This window comes from Calonectris borealis, chromosome 9, assembly GCF_964195595.1.
Source record: "Calonectris borealis chromosome 9, bCalBor7.hap1.2, whole genome shotgun sequence".
Classification (NCBI taxonomy): Eukaryota; Metazoa; Chordata; class Aves; order Procellariiformes; family Procellariidae; genus Calonectris; species Calonectris borealis.
Window position 1 is genome coordinate 1,452,125 of NC_134320.1, and position 14,656 is coordinate 1,466,780.

General features: G+C 48.1%; 1 protein-coding gene across 1 annotated transcript; it reads right to left on the bottom strand.

The window, feature by feature from the left end:
* Positions 1–908: 908 nt before the first annotated feature.
* On the bottom strand, positions 909–14,438 carry DNAJB11 (DnaJ heat shock protein family (Hsp40) member B11). The gene is made up of 10 exons (XM_075157820.1): positions 14,185–14,438; positions 13,892–14,048; positions 10,659–10,756; positions 9,429–9,561; positions 8,339–8,481; positions 7,702–7,784; positions 7,042–7,099; positions 6,185–6,296; positions 5,614–5,773; positions 909–1,309 (listed from the first exon to the last, which is right to left on the bottom strand). The coding sequence occupies exons 1-10, from the start codon at positions 14,421–14,423 to the stop codon at positions 1,245–1,247; spliced, it is 1,248 nt and encodes a 415-aa protein (XP_075013921.1). The 5' UTR covers positions 14,424–14,438; the 3' UTR covers positions 909–1,244.
* Between the last annotated feature and the right edge of the window lie 218 nt (positions 14,439–14,656).

A 14,656-nucleotide genomic window follows, 5' to 3' on the forward strand; every position in this document is an offset into this window, starting at 1 on the left:
ACATGAACAACTGACTCATTCCTCTTGCTGCCTACATCCCTGTCACAGTGAAGCTCAACTCTGACTGACACAGGCACCTCTGGAAAAATTGTTTAGCTACCACTCCTGAAGAACATGTGGAGATGAGTCTCTGATGGGGATGCTTAAAGCAGCAGGGTCTTCACGACCGAGACCAGAGCAGCACAGGTACCTCCCTGCCAGGTTACCAGGCCCTCGGTTCAAATAAAGCAGCTACAGAGCTTTTGCTGGTATCATCAGCTGTAGTTTCACCCTTTACAGCAGCTCACAGCTTAGATCACTGAAGGGACCATTCCTCCTTAGTCCAACAACTTGCAGCTGTCCCAGGGTAAAGGGCTGCTGAAATACATAACCAGGCAGGTTTTGCCATTCCAACTTAAACATCTTTATTTCTGTGCTGTTAGCTTCACCCGTCCTCACAGAGGACAGAGCGCAGGAGGTAAGTGAACTTTTCCAGACAAGCTGTTTGTTACATTTGGGGGCAATGAGGAAGAACCAAGGTCACGAGGAGCCATTCCCATTATTTTTCCAAAATCCCACCGTGAAAGTCTAAGGAGTCTTTGCTAAGCTGGCGTGTCTTCAAATTTAAAAGCATTAACTTTTGGGACAAGAGGACTACTTGGCAGCTAAGAGAGTCCACAGGAGCCTTAAGAGACTCTTTTCCCCTGCTTCCCCAACCGTATGTGGGGCCTAACACAGCCTGTAAAGTCTCTCCTGCCAGTCCACTCCCAGCAGCACCTGTACTCCTGCCCCAGAAACAGACTCTGAAGCAATACCACTCAGAGGGGAGGGGGAGGAAGGGCTGGGACTAAAAAAAAACCTGAAACAACAGAAACTCAGAAGAGACTGACACAAAGGACATAAAAAGCAGGAGAAGCTACGAAAATATGTTGAGATGGTCATGAAAAGTCACATCAAAATATATTTAAAAACCAGAAATTCCAATCTGCATGGAATTTTAAACTCCTTTCCCCACCTTTTTTCCTGCTCAAGGAGTCTCTTTGTTGTTCCAGGACGCGGAACATGATAGGCAGCACCAGTTATGTCCTGAAAGGAGCAGTATTTCCCCCAACTTGTCTGAGCACTTCCACCATTTACAAAGACAAAATTATATATACCTCAACAATTGCCCCACCCTCCCTCTTTTCCGTTCTACAGCGGGTAGGAGAAAAGACTGCAAACAAATCTGACTTTCCATTTTCAGTTAAGTCCAATTTTTTCACACATCAATATCCCTGCAATCCATTGTACACCTTCTGCACCGATCCTTGTTTCAACAACTGTTTGAGACCTGCAAGAGAAAGGAAAGCGTTACTGCACAGCACAAACAGGAGGAAGACTCTGCATTTGCTGTTCCGGCTACATTTACAGGTCTGGCTCGTATGCCCCGAGGCACCAGCCTTTCAAGGCTGAGCCCACGTACCTGAATAATGCAAACACTGCTGCTCTAAGAGCATCATTAAAAAAAAAAAAGGAAAAATCCCCCCAAACCCTGTGGCATGACAGCTTTACTCCACTTCCTCCAGCATTCCTACACGGAGAAACGGGACTGAGGTTAGTGATGCTGTTGACAGTGCTTTCAGGCACTCTCGGGACCACACAAGGCCAGCGGTTCCAGGGAGAAAGCCTCCTCTGCTACAAACTCAAAGCCCAGTGCACCGCCTCAAGATCCTCACAGCTCTGTAAGGGATAAAGCTGACTCCCAGAGCTGCTTTGCTGTTGGAAGTTGACAACAGTTTTGTCATCTTAAGCACAAATACAACAACAAACAACTTGCTGAGTATTTCCAGAGTCTAATTCATCAAGCTCATCTCCCCACGCTCCCTCTACAGCCCAAGAGAAATCTGCTAGCAGCAAGCTCGGGAGGGCTACGTTTGAGTCCTTCTGGACTTGCCAGCTACAGAAACCCACATGAGTAATTAGAAAGCAGAGGTTTTCACACTGGTATGTGGTGCCTGGGTACACTACTGTCCACAAGAAGTAATCCCTCAAGGCAAGTAAAAGAAGCAAACTCGTCATCTGTGGGCTTAAGTACCCTGCTGAAGGCCTTAAGTTTTTTTGAAACCCACTGTTTCACAAAGGAGTCTAGATGACTTTTCAAATACCATCTTCCCCATCCCTGAAAGCCCATTTATAAAACACTTCAAAGAACTGACTGCTCCGAGATCCTGTCAGGATCAAATTCTTACTAGAGCAGGATAGAGTGAGTCAGCCCTTAAAACCGTAATAGCCCATCTAGGGGGTCAGCACGTCCAGGGAAAGACTGGCAGTTCTTCACTGCTACTTAAAGGGCAAGTCCGCCCAAAACAGAGGAAGCAGACTGGCAAGAACAGATGCGTCACGCTGTTTTTCTAGAGATAATCGGAGGGGACTCCCTCTTTAAAGTCAGCCTGGCTACACACTGCCAGGACTCCCACTGCCCTGGCCATGGGGCCCCTCAGGGCACGGCAGCATCCCTGCTCTGACCAGCACCAGAAACCACTGAGCCCGAGGAGGGGCTGTCAGGACCCAAAACAGAAAGAAAAACTCCCCACACCATGGCTAACTTTCAAATAATAATAAAAAAAAATTAAGCTAAACTGCTATAATTCTGCTGTTGCACGTCCCCAAACCAGCATCAGTCTTGCAACAAAGCACACAAGCAGCGGGCTTGCATCTCAACACAACAGAAGACAGGATCGCAGTCCTGCCTCAGATCAGCTTGCTCCGCTGAAGCCAGAGTCACAGCGAAGCGGGGCTGGATGCTTTACATGTTTGTACAACAGGTCAGATTAGGCTGCCTAGAAAATACCACGCTAGTTGTTAACTTCAAGTGAGGTACACAGCCAGGGAGAGGGAGGATCAGTAATTAAATCAACCAATTTATTTGTATGGAAAAGAACCCCAAGCTTTCAGGCATGCAAGTCCTTCTTCAGGAAATCCAGCTAAAAGAGAGTATGTCTCCCTGCAAACCTTGCCCTGCTTGTCTACCCTTAAATCATTCTGGCTACAAATACTACTGTCCTTTAAGACCAGCGATTTGATGCATAAGGCTTGCTGTAGCCTTGTTAAAATACTGGAAAACTGTCCTGGAAGTAATAACTGGAACCGAGATGGCTCTCTGCCAGGCAAGAACTATTCACGCCTCTTGCTTGCTGCCCAGAGAATCCTGAACTCTCTTCTACATTCAGAAACATCCTCAACCGCAGGGCAAAGCGAGCCCCTGTACAGGAGCTGCTAGTCGTGAAGGATAGGTCGTTCTCCAGGGGAGCGCAAGGCAAGTTCACTTCCCCTCCACAGCCAAAAGGAGGCTCAAAGCCGCTTCCTGGCCGACGGGCAAGAGGATGTGTAAGCCTTTGAAAGGAAGGACATAGCTGGAGAAAGGTGTGCTCCTGTAACCCTGAAAAAAGTGGGATTAACACCATTCCCGTACCTCATTTCCTGCTAGCTAGCTCTAGGCAGCTGCCTGCTGGCCTGAAGGATACTCTCATTAGTGCACAGGATATTTCAACACATATCTGATGTTCAATCAGGAATTCTAGCCAGGAATCCTGACATTTGGTGCTACTGCACCTCAGGCATTTTTTACTAGAGCCAGCTTCGAGATTTTTCTGACACCACCAACAGGTGACAGGTTACAACACAACCTGGGCACTTTGCTGCCTGCTGTTGCTCTCTGAGCACTCCAGAGTTAAAGCATGGAATCCAAAGCTCCAAAACAGACGATAAGCGAGTGTCAGTAGAGATGAACAAGAGATACGTCAAAGAGAAAGTCACCTCTGATCAACAGGCAATAAACTCCCCGATGTCACACTGGCAGGAAAGAAAGCATATTATTTCTCTGACTCCAAAGCTTAGACTGACCAGAGCGGTGCTCTCGGAGTCAGAGTATCTTCTGACTGCCCCAGGAGCCGTACATATGGTTACGAGATAAGAAATTAGGACCACCGCCAACAATAAGAAAAAAAGGGATGTTTTGAATTCTGAAGCCTACAGTCTTCCTTTGAATGTGTACACTGAACTGCTGCCACACAACATGAATAGACCTATTCCCTCATAAAACTCCTTAAATCGCTGGATGTTTGGAGATATTCTAGCACACAGAAATGCATCCGACTGCCTACCCAGTCACCTTCCCCTGGGAAGCGTGGAATTGCTTTAGGAGGGAGCGAAACACTCAAAGGCCCCGTGCCTGAACACACTCATGCCAGTACCATCACCTCTCTGTTCCCTGGGTATCCGTAAAGGCACGCGAGCAATTTTGACAAACACAAAGGCTTCTGTCGCTGCTCTTTGCCCAGTCTCTTCACAAACTGCCAAGAGCAACAGCTGGAAAAACCTCACATCTGTTCGAGAGGTGCTGTCACCTTATGAGCTTCAAGAAGGGGAGCAGAGCCTGGAATGAGACTTCACACTGACGTGGTCACCGTGCTCTGCAGCCCTCACTGGGCACAACACACTTGCAACAAGCAGGAAAGCAGAGGGCTCAAAACACAAAGCAGGTTCACTCAAAGCACAGCCCAGAGGCACAGACATCTCAGCCCAAACAGCTGCAGAAAGAGCCACAGAACATCAGTCAACCCTGGAGCTGCAGCTACCAACTGGGCTCCAAGTGGTAGTAGCTACCAGAGCGTCGTCAGCACAGCAGCAAGTGCTGTAGGGCTGAGAAAAGCCCACCCAGGGCTTGGCTTCCCTCTACAAGCTTGAAGAGTCCAGGAAAGCTGTGCGTTTGCCTCATTCTACCAGGACAGCTGCCAGAATCCACTAAAAGGGCACCTTCAGAAGAAGAAAGTATGATAGCCCTGACCAGCAGGAAGAAGTTCTGGGGATGGGAATTTTCTGAAGAGCTGCACTGGTACATGCCAGGAACTTCTTTGCCCTGTAGCAGAGGATGGGGCCCTTGATGCCTACTCTGATGCCTTGCGCAGAGCAGCAGAACCTACCTCAGAAGCTGCTGAAGCCAAGAGGAATTTCCAGCTAGTAGTATTTACTCTCCTGTCAATTTTAGGATTTCTACATGCTTCATCAAGTTTCTTCCATTTGAGCACTGAAGCTAAGAAACAGATCTCTCCTACGAAACATCTGCATTGCACCCTTTTTCCCTATATAACCACAAAGCACTTAGGGTAGAAGGAGATGTAGAGAGGAACAATCCTTCTCCTGATGCTGCATGCCACTTTACCCTTGACAGTAGAGGGATTTTCACAAGTCTCGCCTCCAAGAAAGTAGAAGCAGGGGCTGGAAAACTGCTTGTGATCCCACTCCAGCAGAGGCAAAGCAGACAGAGGGTAAGCCCAGTAAGTCTTTCAGTGCAGACAGATGGCCAGCTACAGAACAAAGCACCTGCAAACTTGCCAAGTGCTACATCCCAGCAGCGGCACATCCCAGCCTAATCTGGTTCCCTACAACTGCAGCAGCCAAGTTCACTTGCTTCAAAGGGAAATGGAAGTTAATCACAGGGCAGCGGCCAACTGTGTTATGTTTTGCAAGGGGCAGAGGGAAAGGAGAGCCCCTCCTGACCGCTACAAGTCACTGGTTCAGTCGTGCCAACTTCTTATCAGCTTTGGTGAGAGGTCTGTGCAGCCCACTGCCAGGACAGAGCTTTAAAACACGCACCTTCCCGCTGTTCGTTTGTCAGTTGCTCTTTGGGGAACTCCACATCAAATGTTATTATTAGTGAGCCTTTGATATTATTGTTATCAAAATTTGGAAGACCTTCTCCTTTCTTCCAGAGTTTGGCCCCAGGTTTCGTGATTTTATCCCGAGCAATGTGAACCTAGAGACAAAAGAAATTTTAGAGTATTACTAGTGTTCTGTGTGTGCACCCCGATACTCCAATGCCCTTTCCAACCCATTGGAAAGCTTCAACTGATATTGATTCCTTGCCAAAGTCAGTGATATGCAAGGGGTCCAGGCAGCATTACTGCCAGGACACGTGCCAGAACTAACACCACCCAAGAGAGCACATGCAGTAACTGCTGTGACAGCCTGGAACCGAGACCCACACTGTGCTCCCCTTGTACAGAGCCTGTTTTGGCTCCATGGGAATTGGTCTGGAAGGCTCTGGCAGAGGGGATACTGTATAGAACCAGCAGCTGCGCAGACCCCGAGCAAGCTAACCCTCAGCACAGGAGACCTGCAGTTAAATTTTGTTCACGTACAGCAAGAAAGCAAGCTGTTGCCTCACCTTGTGCCCATCCAAGTGGGCAATATCCATTTCAAAGCCTGTAAGTGCCTCGACCAGCGAGATTGTCACGTTTGTATACAAGTCATCTCCTCTTCTTTCAAAGACGGGGTGCCTGTGGAAATAAAACCATAGAATCATTAAGGTTGGAAAAGACCTCTAAGATCATTGAGACCAACCGTCAACCCAACACCCCCATGCCCACTGCACCATGTCCCTAAGCGCCTCATCTACGCGTCTTTTAAATACCTCCAGGGATGGTGACTCAACCACTTCCCTGGGCAGCCTATTAATAATAAAAGAAATTGGAACTTTTCTCCTTCCTCATAGGAGAAATAGGTCCTCTGGCTTCCTCCCCTCTATTTGTGAGTTTGGAGAACTCGGAGTGTTCTCCAGAAGGAGAGGAAGTGAAGAATGAATGAAATTTAGCTTCACTTTCCTGTGCAAGGTACGTACTACTAAATAACCTTTCTATTTCTAGCGCAATGAGTGGTGAGGCGTGTCAAGAAGTTGTGACTCACGCAACAATTTTCTTAGTAGTGCACTTCCTTACAATAGGGAGATAGTATGTTTATGGAAAAAGGAGATATTTCATGTGATTCACACAGGAGCTACTAATGCATGCCAGAATTCAAGCCAAACAAAATAGAAGTAGAATTATCGCAGCATCTCAACAGTGGTGAATCCAGCTACTCCAGCATCATCAGGGTTGAACATCCTGCACAGCCCTGAGTGACAGACCCCTGGCTGCACCAGCTCTGCTGAAGGGCAAGCTACATGCTAGCCAATGGCCAGAAATTTGCTTGCAAGCTTCCTTTATAGTAACCAGAAAGGGTGGTCTAACTAGGCCAGTTACTTACTTAAGAACTTTTATTCGGAAGCGCAAATCACCTGGCTCCCCATCCACATGGGGTTCACCTGTGAAAAAGAAAGAAAAGCTCTGTTTAAAGGAGCTAGTGACAACTGAAGAAACAAGCAGCATATTAAACACAACAGAAATTTGCAGCTCACATGTTAAAGGAAAAAAACAACTAGTTGATCTTTACATGACTAAAACCCTGCTTACACATATCTGTTATTAAAGAGCCTAGATCTTTCCGAGTATTGCTGCAATAAGCTCACACCTCTCTGCCATTCTGAAAGACTTGCCTGCATGTTAATGATGTCCTTTACTTGTTGAAGGACTTCATCTCCTTGGGCAGAGGGGATTCCCTCACATACTCAAGCCTGGAACAGATGCTCCTACTCAAAAAGTTATCTGAAACATCAGATTTAGAGGTTGGTTTTTTTGGTGTGTGTGCCCCCAGTACCAGCAAAGGGAGCGGAACTCGGAGCGTTATCCAGACTTAGCAAAGAGCATGCTCCTGGATTTCAGCAGAGGACACAGGACTTAAAACCACACGTGCTGACCAGTTACCCAAAGCAGGGCTTGGGCACTTTCACTGCCATGAACACCAGCCTTGCATCACGGAAAAGGAGCAAGTCAAAGCTGAGCAGCAGGGCAGCGCCCATATACATACCTTCACCAATGAAGGGATACTCCATACCATCCCTCACGCCTGGCTCTATCTCCACTTCTAGTGTTCGCTCCTCGTTCACAAGCCTGCAAAGGGAAGAGCAAGCAAGCACTAAGTTTTAAACAGTAGGTGGTAGCACCTACTTATGTTACTGGGGTGATGAGAACACCCCCACAACTTAACACATACTCTCTCCTTGCTCACATCTAAAACTGGAGGGCAAGCGCTGCCTTTCTTGTGTGCTGATACTCGTCTAGCAGAGAAGGCAAGGTTAAGCTCCTAAACGCAGAGTCAGCATCTGGATGTGTGACTACACCACAGTATTCCATGTCCTACCGTTCCCAGCTGGAAACTGTGGGCTTCCCTGACTTTGTTTATTCAGATTTAGTTGTGGAAATTCCACTGTAGTATGACGGATCGTTCAAGGAATGAGAGGCTGAAAGAGCAAATTGGGGAGCTCTACATCTAATAGAGCTGGCCATCTCTACTGCAAGGATGAAGACTGGCTCCTTGGGAATGAGAAACCTGCGTTAAGTTTTTCCAAATTCCCCTGGTCTTACTAGTAGTACAGGCACTTTCCTCCATCTAGTGGTAGGTTTTGAATAAACATCCATAGAGCAGTAAAGAGCATAAAACTCACTTGACATTTGGACATTCGTCACAAACAACTTCTTGAGTCATCTGGAAACGTCCAGGACCCAGCTGGGTGGTCCTCATCTCCTGCCGGCAGTTGCATTTCCGTTTGCCAGGTGCCTGTCTTGCCACTGGCTTGTTCCTGACAACCTGTGTGGACGAGGAAGAGGTTGATACCAGCACACAGGCCAGCACTCCTGGGCCTCCACAAGGGTCTGGGTTTCTCAAACAGCCTGAACATAATTTGTTTTGCTGTGCTGCCTCCACAGTAGCTCCAAATGGCCTCAGCAAAACATTCTGACAACAGTTTTCACCTCGTGTCTCTTGCTGATCACACGTTAAATACCAGAAAAACTCTCTCTGACACCACTATTAACATTTCCTTTCTTTTTCCTGCACACCTTTCTAAATAGGAAAGGTAACACTAGGATGAAACACCTCACACTTTGGTTATGATAGCTTGTTCCACACAGTGGGCAAAATCATTTGGAGTTCCCCATTTACCCAGACACTCAAAACACAAACTCGATCAACGCAAATTCTAACATGCAGAATAGCAAGGATTGTCAGCACCAGAAATGTAACTTGCTTTAAAAAAAAAAAAATTAAAAGGCCACCATACATTTGCCAAGTATGTAACCCAGAAATTTGCAGTGACATGTCTGGCCACATAAAGAGGCCATGAAAAATCCTCAATGTGGTTTTGCAAGAATTGCAAAATGAATTTGAGGCTTATGAACGGGCCCTGAAATGTCACTAAATTCTAGAGAGAGACCACTTACACCTTTTCTAACTGGGCTACTGCAATAAAAAAAGCTACAGCTAGTCACTGACAGCCAATAAATAAGCTATTATCACAGGAAGCATCCCTTTATAGAAAAATTGCCAGATGTCAACGATGAATAAACGTATTGTTTCTTCAGTTAACTACTAGCAAATACCATCACGACATCCTCCACTGTCACTGCCAGATACTGAGAAAACGAGCATCTATTTTAGTTCTATTCTTTGGGAGAAGATATCGTTCTGAGCAGAGGCCAGACATCTCAAACCTGAGAACACACTGGAGACACCGACAGGCAAGCAGTCAAACTCACTTCTACGAAGTTTCCCGAATACACCTCCTCCAGTGTAACCTCCAGGTCCACGATGATGTCACTTCCTCGGGGAATGTTCCTGTCTTGTTGGCGAGGGTTACCTCCAAACATGAATCCAAAGTCCCCAAAGAAGCTGGAGTAAAGCACGTCAATTAGTTCAGGAAGGAATTCCGGTCAAACAAGGCTTTGATGAAGAGAGCCACCCAAGGCAGCAGCAACGGGCTGCTGGGCAAATGCTGCTGGCCCCCTAGAGAGCAGCCTCCTCACAGTACAAAAGCACCACAGTAAATCCAGATGGCTCTTTTTGCTCCCCCAGGACACAAGCTAATGCCTTCAAACAAAGCGGTCACTTTGGAAGAGTTTTCTGTACTAAAGAAAAGAATTTTTGGAGCAGGAGTTGAAGGCCAACACCTCAAAATCTGACCACTGCCTAAGGGAAGCCCTCTCCGTGCTGCACTGCTGCTCAGCTACCATCACCACAAGGTGCAAACTGAGTAGCGCTCCATCTCTGGCACTGCAAGTCAATGCTAGCAGGTTGGTTTTCAGTAGTTTGAGGACAAGGGGGATGAGAAAAAGCTTCCTAGCAAGTCTGTATATTTTTCCTCAAAACAGACCAGCAGATGGTGCGAGTTCTCACTGAGCAACTTCAGGAATTGTTTTAGTAAATTCGTGTCTAGGAGAACCAAAGGGGCCTTAAACAAAGAGAAAATCAGGTTCTGCCTGAGCAACATGTAAGTGCCTTCAGATTTTTATGATCCAAATTCTACAGTTGCTCTGAAATGCAGTGTAAGTCACTACAGCATTACTTCGCAAAAGAAAAAGTGACCCCAAAATGCACACATGATCTGTGCAACAGGTTAAACATCAATCACATACAAGATAACAAGAAAGTTCCTACATGTTTAATGCAGCTGCAGCACCTTACAAGTCACCCACATTGGTGACGCAGCTTGCCAAGTGAGCAAGGGCTGCCCACGTGGGAGGACACCACTGGTTCCTACCCACTGCTCTTGAAGCAAGGACTGATGCAAGACAAGACAACTGAAAACTGGACGTGGGACATCCACTGTAAATGTATTTCTTCAAATTCTCAACTGTCACTTCAGATCAGTACCTCTTGACTGGGTAAAAGACCTTAACATAGAATTTGCCCTTGTCAAACACGTGCACAAGCATCACGAAATTAGAGCACCGACTTTAGAGTAGCCTAAAGCGGCAAAATCTCCTTACTGTGAGAAGATGTCTCCGTGGGAGCTCTGGTGCCCATCCTTCAATCCCTCCTCACCATACGCATCATACTGCTTCCTCTTCTCCTCGTCCGACAGCACCTGGCAAAGGCATGGAGCCGACAAGACATTCACCCACAGCTGAACTGGGTTCTTTAAACACAGCCCCGAGAGGAATCTCACCAGTACTCTTCACTGAGGGACAAGCAGCAATGCTTTACATTACAGAAGCACTGGCTAGAACTTGCGTGCTTGCTGGACTAGAAAAGTTAAACATTTATCAGTTAAATCCATAAAAAGTAGTTAGTTTATTAAAACAGCAGAAGCAACACAGAAAATATAAACAATACTGAGTTTATCTTAAGGATTAAAAATGAATCAAAAGGAATAACTCAAATCAGTTCCTACAATGCAGGACACACTGGAAAAAAAAAAAAAAAATCACAAAATACCACCCATTTCTCAGTTTGTTCTTCAAGCATGCAGAATGTGTATTTCTCCGGCTACTATTTCATAACAATTAGCAATGATGGCAAGTTTGCCTACCAAGCTGACTCTGCCAAATATGGTAACTCTGCACCAGTTTGAATGCTAGCCCTCATCTCTAAAGGCAGCAAAAGTTAGAAGTAACTTCAGTGCTGAGGCAGAATAACACATCCCAACACATATGACTTTAAAGGCTGTAAAGCTTCAATTTTAATTCCTAAGTATTGATCTGTGCTCTTTCCTCCCCCAGAGATCCAGAAGTTTCCAGCCACATTTAGTCCTCCTTCCTCTTCCTCCCCTGTTGATCACATTTGGGAAGGTTAAAATTGCCAGGTTAGCTTTCAGAAGGCTAGAGAGGAGTGGAAACAGGTGGAGAAGCAACTAAAACAGGTAGGAGAAGCAGGCTAAACAATGAAAACCAGTCTGAAATTGTAACCAATGATAAATGCTAGCAGCAGGGGGAAAAAAAAAAACCAACAGTGACTTTACTAGCTTCCCCTAGTAGGCAAAAGTTCAATCCTCCCTTTGCCGCTTCAGATTTTGCATTAACACCACATTTCCTAAGACTGGGATAAGCTTTCCATTTTGTCATCTGTTGGTGTCAGAGCAAAATTCTTCCGGTAGAGTACTGCACAGTACTGATGATACCACAAACAATAAGAAAGGAATTAAGAACACAAAATATTTGCCTTTCCATTCATTTTCCTTTTTTCTGCAGGCGGTTGGAGAACACAACTCCAAGAACACAATTTCAAGTACTGTGAAGAGAGTGCTTGTTTATTGTTAGGTTGCCTTAAAAGCAAAGCAACTACAGCAGATAAGCTCAGAGAAAAACCCTATGGAAACTCCACCCCCAAACCATCCTGAAACTAATGACTGTACGTAGAGGAGTCTCAGTTCCCTCACATGGGCTCAGTCTCCTTTCCAATTGAAACAGCTGCGTTCAAACCACACAGCTGCAGGGTGGAAATCACATAGGCTGTTAAAATGAAGGAGACCGAGTAGTTAATTAACCTACTTTCCCCACATTTTTTTGGAAGGCTTTGCTATAGATAGTCAGCTAGCCAGACCCTGAGCGGCAGTAGTACTAACAGAGGCTGTTGCTTCATGGCAAAAAGCATCCTGGTTTAGGTTATAAGGGAAACATAATTCTAGCTCTCTTTTGCCCAAAACAATCAAATCAACACACTGCGTCTCACAGCTAGTTTAGCAGAAGGATTTACAAGGCCTACTGGCTAAACTCATGGACTCAATCCCACTGTTTATGTCATTGATGAAGATATTAAACAGTACCGGTCCCAGTACAGACCCCTGTGGGACACCACTCGTCACCAATCTCCATCTGGACATTGAGCCGTGGACCACTACCCTCTGGATGCGACCATCCAACCAACTGCTCTCCCACCGGACAGTCCACCCATCGGATCCATACCTCTCCAGTTTAGAGAGAAGGATGTGGTGGGGGACCGTGTCAAAGGCCTTACAGAGGTCCAGACAGACGACATCTGTAGCCCTTCTCATGTCCACTGATGTAGTCACTCCATCGCAGAAGGCCCTAGGTTGGTCAGGCAGGACTTGCCCTTGGTGGAGCCGTGCTGGCTGTCTCAAATCACCTCCCTATCCTCCATGTGCCTTAGCATAGCTTCCAGGAGGATCCGTTCCATGATCTTCCCAGACACAGGGGTGAGACTGACCAGCCTGTAGTTCCCCAGGTGTTCCTTTTTTCCCTTTTTAAAAATGGGGGTTACGTTTCCCCTTTTCCAGTCAGTGGGGACTTCACCAGACTGCCGTGACTTCTCAAATACGATAGATAGTGGCTTAGCAACTTCATCTGCCAGTTCCATCAGGACCCGTGGATGGATCTCATCGGGTCCCATGGACTTGTGCACCTTCAGGTTCCTTAGATGATCTCAAACCTGATCTTCTCCTACAGCGGGCGGCTCTTCATTCTCTCAGTCCCTGCCTTTGCCTTCTGTGGCTTGGGCGGTGAGGCTCAAGCACTTGCCAGTGAAGACCCTATCACTTGTATGCTACTACATTATCATGGAAACAACAGGAATCCTCATGCATATGTGACTTAACATTTATTTTTCCCACCTTAATGCCTTCTAAAAGGCAAGCTAACCACCTTTCATCTCAGACTTACTCACAGCCAGGCCCAATACATACACACACTTGCTCCTGTGCCAATACTTATAGCTGATGCAACTCCATTTCTTCCTCAAAGAACTATTAATAAATACCAAATAATTTTAACTTGTTGCCTTCACTTTCTTCTGGCTGAGTGAACTACGGTCTTTTATCGTCCTCTGACAAAAGAAGCTCTCTGATCAGCCTGACAGCCTCTCTACCTTTGTTTTTTATTTGGTAGAATGTCTGAAATTCAATATAGTAGTGGGGGAAGAGGGATTGCACCTGCACCTTATAGAAGGGCCTCTACGTGTCCTAGAAGCCCTCCCTTCTCGTTCCCCTGAGTGTTACAGGATGAAGCCTCATGAGACAACTCGTTGGCCAAGCTCAGCTTCACGCTCCCGGCATGTTTTACCACGAACCCCATCCACCCTCCCCAGTCTGAGGAGAGCTGGGAGGACTTGAGGTTCCCCGAGTTCCTGCTGCACGACTTCCCCCCTCTCCTTTCCCAGCAGCCGCACCAGGCCTCGCTACACCCTGCCCGACACCGCTGCCGCTCAGCAGCGCCCGCAGACGGGTGTGGTGCGGGGCCGGGGGGAAGCCCGCGGCCCCCGGCCTCACCTCGTAGGCAGCCCCCAGGTCCTGGAACTTCTCCTGCGCCCGGGGGTCGTCGGGGTTCCTGTCGGGATGGAGCTGCAGCGCCAGTTTCCGGTAGGCCTTCTTGATGTCCTTGATGGAGGCGCCGCGGGACACCCCCAGGATCTTGTAGAAGTCCCTCCTGCCGGGGGGGGGGCAGAGGGAGGGGAAGGGAGCGAGGCCCCGTCAGCGCCGCGGCCGCCGAGCCCTGGGGGGTCAGGCGCGGCGCTGAGGCGGGGCGGGGGGGGGGGGACGGGACGCAGGCCCGGCGCACTCACCCGGCGGCGGCCTCCCCGCAGAGGCAGAGCAGCAGGAGGCAGAGGCGGCCGAGCCAGCCGGGGGCCATGGCGCGGCGGCCGGGCCTGCCCGGGGGGCGGCGGGCAGAGGGAGCGGCGCTCTCCGGGAGGGTCCGCAGCGCCACAGCCGCCCGCCCCGGCCCGGCCACCATTAGACGTGAAGCGGAGCCCGGCGACAGGCGCCGGCCAATGGGAGCGTGGCGCAGCCCCGCGCGCTGCATGCCGGCGGCCTATCGGCTGCGCACACTTCACCACCCGCTCGGCGCCGCCGGCCAATCGCCTGCCAAGACGTCGGCGCTGAGCTCGCCGGTCCAATCACGGCTTAGCGCATCACGCCGCGCCCTGCCCTATCGTCGCTCCAGACCGCACGGAAGTATGATTTCGCCCGGCAGTAGCCAGTCAGAAGGCGCGTCGTTTATTCCCGCCTCCGCGCTGGCTCGAGCAGCCAATCGAA

Excerpts from the sequence above, each read along its gene's own strand:
- DNAJB11 (XM_075157820.1), bottom strand. The coding sequence starts at position 14,423 with ATGCAGCGCGCGGGGCTGCGCCACGCTCCCATTGGCCGGCGCCTGTCG. Across the intron at positions 14,049-14,184 it reads TGCGGGGAGGCCGCCGCCGG|GAGGGACTTCTACAAGATCC; the intron begins GTGAGTGCGCCG and ends CCCCCCCGGCAG. Across the intron at positions 7,100-7,701 it reads GTATCCCTTCATTGGTGAAG|GTGAACCCCATGTGGATGGG; the intron begins GTATGTATATGG and ends TCTTTTTCACAG.